The 2193-nt window shown below is 44.6% G+C and overlaps 1 protein-coding gene across 1 annotated transcript in view; it reads left to right on the top strand.

The window, feature by feature from the left end:
* The window catches only part of Mttp (microsomal triglyceride transfer protein), a 39340-nt gene that overhangs the window by 22930 nt on the left and 14217 nt on the right, over positions 1 to 2193 (top strand). Inside the window, exon 12 of the mRNA XM_021196346.2 lies at positions 1344 to 1552. Within this exon, the coding sequence (XP_021052005.1) occupies positions 1344 to 1552 (209 nt within the window). The remainder of the gene's footprint in view (positions 1 to 1343; positions 1553 to 2193) is intronic.

Raw genomic sequence — 2193 nt, 5'->3', positions numbered from 1 at the left:
TTTGTAGACCAGGCTAGCCTCGAACTCAGAAATCCACCTGCCTCTGCCTCCTGAGTGCTGGAATCAAAGGCGTGCGCCACCACTGCACGGCTCAAGAGTCACCCTTTTGCTTAGAAATAATTCCTCATTTGTATTTAAGTATAATCTCCATTGGCTCTAAATTTTGAACAGTTATGTCCTGTATCCGGAAGCATTCATATGAAAATACATTTTCTTATTTTAAGGAACAAATTCTAGTAGCTGGCCCGGTAGCTCAGCTGCTTAGAATGTGATGCTAAGAAACAAATTTTCTTTAAACCTGTGTTGATTCCTCCTGAGGGCAATGTTTCCATGACCTAATTATGCTCCACTAGACTTCACCTCTCAAGTGCTCAGCCACCTGAACACCGCCACACAGATGACCACATATAAACCTTTGGAGGGACACACTCAAACCACAGAGACTGGTGCAGAAGGGTGATGGGGGTGGGGTGGGGATTGCTCATGAGTTGGGGTTGAAGAGATTTGGAAACTGTTTTGACTTTCATGATGAGCATAAAACTACTACTAGAAACTAGCATGTTAAATTTTCTTTTAAATTAAACAGGAATGGAATCTGGGGTACTTTGTTGTAAGAAAATACCAGTTCATATTGCTTTCTCCCCTGCCCCGCCCCCTCCACCTACCCAAAAGCCCAATGCCACAGCAGTAGCCTTCGAAGTTTATATCCGGTAATACCAAGCACTGTTGTCGTAGCACATGAGCACAAAACCTTACAGTTGATCCACAGTTTGTTATACATGATGAGTCTAGAGTCAGTTAGGGGATATGTAGCTATGTGTTTCCAGCAGTCAAGAGAGATGCAGAAGGCATTCCAGTTTTTAACTGCCTCTGCCTAAGAGTCATTCACATCATTTCTTTTTGGCTTTTCTGAGACAGGGTTTCTCTGTATAGCCTTGGCTGTCCTGGAACTCACTTTGTAGACCAGGCTGGCCTCAAACTCAGAAGTCTACCTGCCTCTGCTTCCCAAGTACTGGGATTAAAGGCGTGCGCCACCACTGCCTGGCATTCACATCATTTCTGTTCGTGGTTCATTAGCTGGCCTCATCATACAGGGCACACACGTGTGCATGCACACACACACACACACACACACACACACACACACACACACCATGGCACACATGAAGAGTTCAGAGAGCAACCTTTTGGACTCTCTCCTTCCGTCACGTGAACCCAGAGGGTGAAACTCATATACATCAAGATTGGCCACAGTCACCTTTATCTGATGACCCACCTCACTGTCCCTACAATAGCAATTTTAAAGCTCTGTGGATGTGCTAAGCTTAAACATCTCCCCACAGGTGAAGAAGACCTTGAACAGGATATACCACCAGAATCGTAAGGTTCATGAAAAGACGGTGCGCACAACTGCTGCTGCTGTTATCTTAAAGAACCCATCCTACATGGATGTGAAGAACATTCTGCTGTCTATTGGGGAACTTCCTAAAGAGATGAACAAATACATGCTCACCGTTGTGCAAGACATCCTGAATTTTGAAATGCCTGCAAGGTACAATGCATTCCACGCACCTCTACTTATGCAAGCCTCTCTGAATATTGATGTGGTGCCACATAGCTAATAATCATGACCTGGTCATTACACTGGGCAATGTTAAATATACCTAATGAGTATCAAGTTTCCCCAAAGAAACTCTTCAGTGAGTTCGATGAAACAGCTTTCCTTTCGCTGCTTGCGATTTGGAACTCTGGGTAGGGCTGCTTCTCCGGGTATTTGCTCAGTATGGTAAATATATATATCACCAAATGTTAGTAAAGTTTTAAAGTCTAATTGCATTTTCAACAGGACTATTTTTGTAAGTAGCACAATGAGACAAAGAAAGTTCTTACATCTAACTTTTCAAATGTGAGGACTTTCTGAAGACTTTTATCACAACTCCCCTGAATTTGCAAATCTTAGTCACGGTCCGGTTTAGGAGCCAGGCTCTGAATAGCTGCACTGGCTGACTTCACTGTGCTCAGTCATTCTCCCTAAGCACACTTCATCCCATCTCCCAAAAGCCACCTTCCACATTCACTCTGAATGTCACCCACTCCTTAGGGTATCTCCCCGCAAGGGAGGAGCAGGACAGTCAGAGCAGAGGTGTCTGTCAGGAGCAGTACAGTCAGAGCAGAGGTGTCTGTCAGGAGCAG

The sequence above is a fragment of the Mus pahari genome, chromosome 4, assembly GCF_900095145.1.
Source record: "Mus pahari chromosome 4, PAHARI_EIJ_v1.1, whole genome shotgun sequence".
Taxonomy (NCBI): domain Eukaryota; kingdom Metazoa; phylum Chordata; class Mammalia; order Rodentia; family Muridae; genus Mus; species Mus pahari.
The sequence above is the reverse complement of the archived record's forward strand: the minus strand, read 5'-3'. Positions and strand labels throughout refer to the sequence as shown.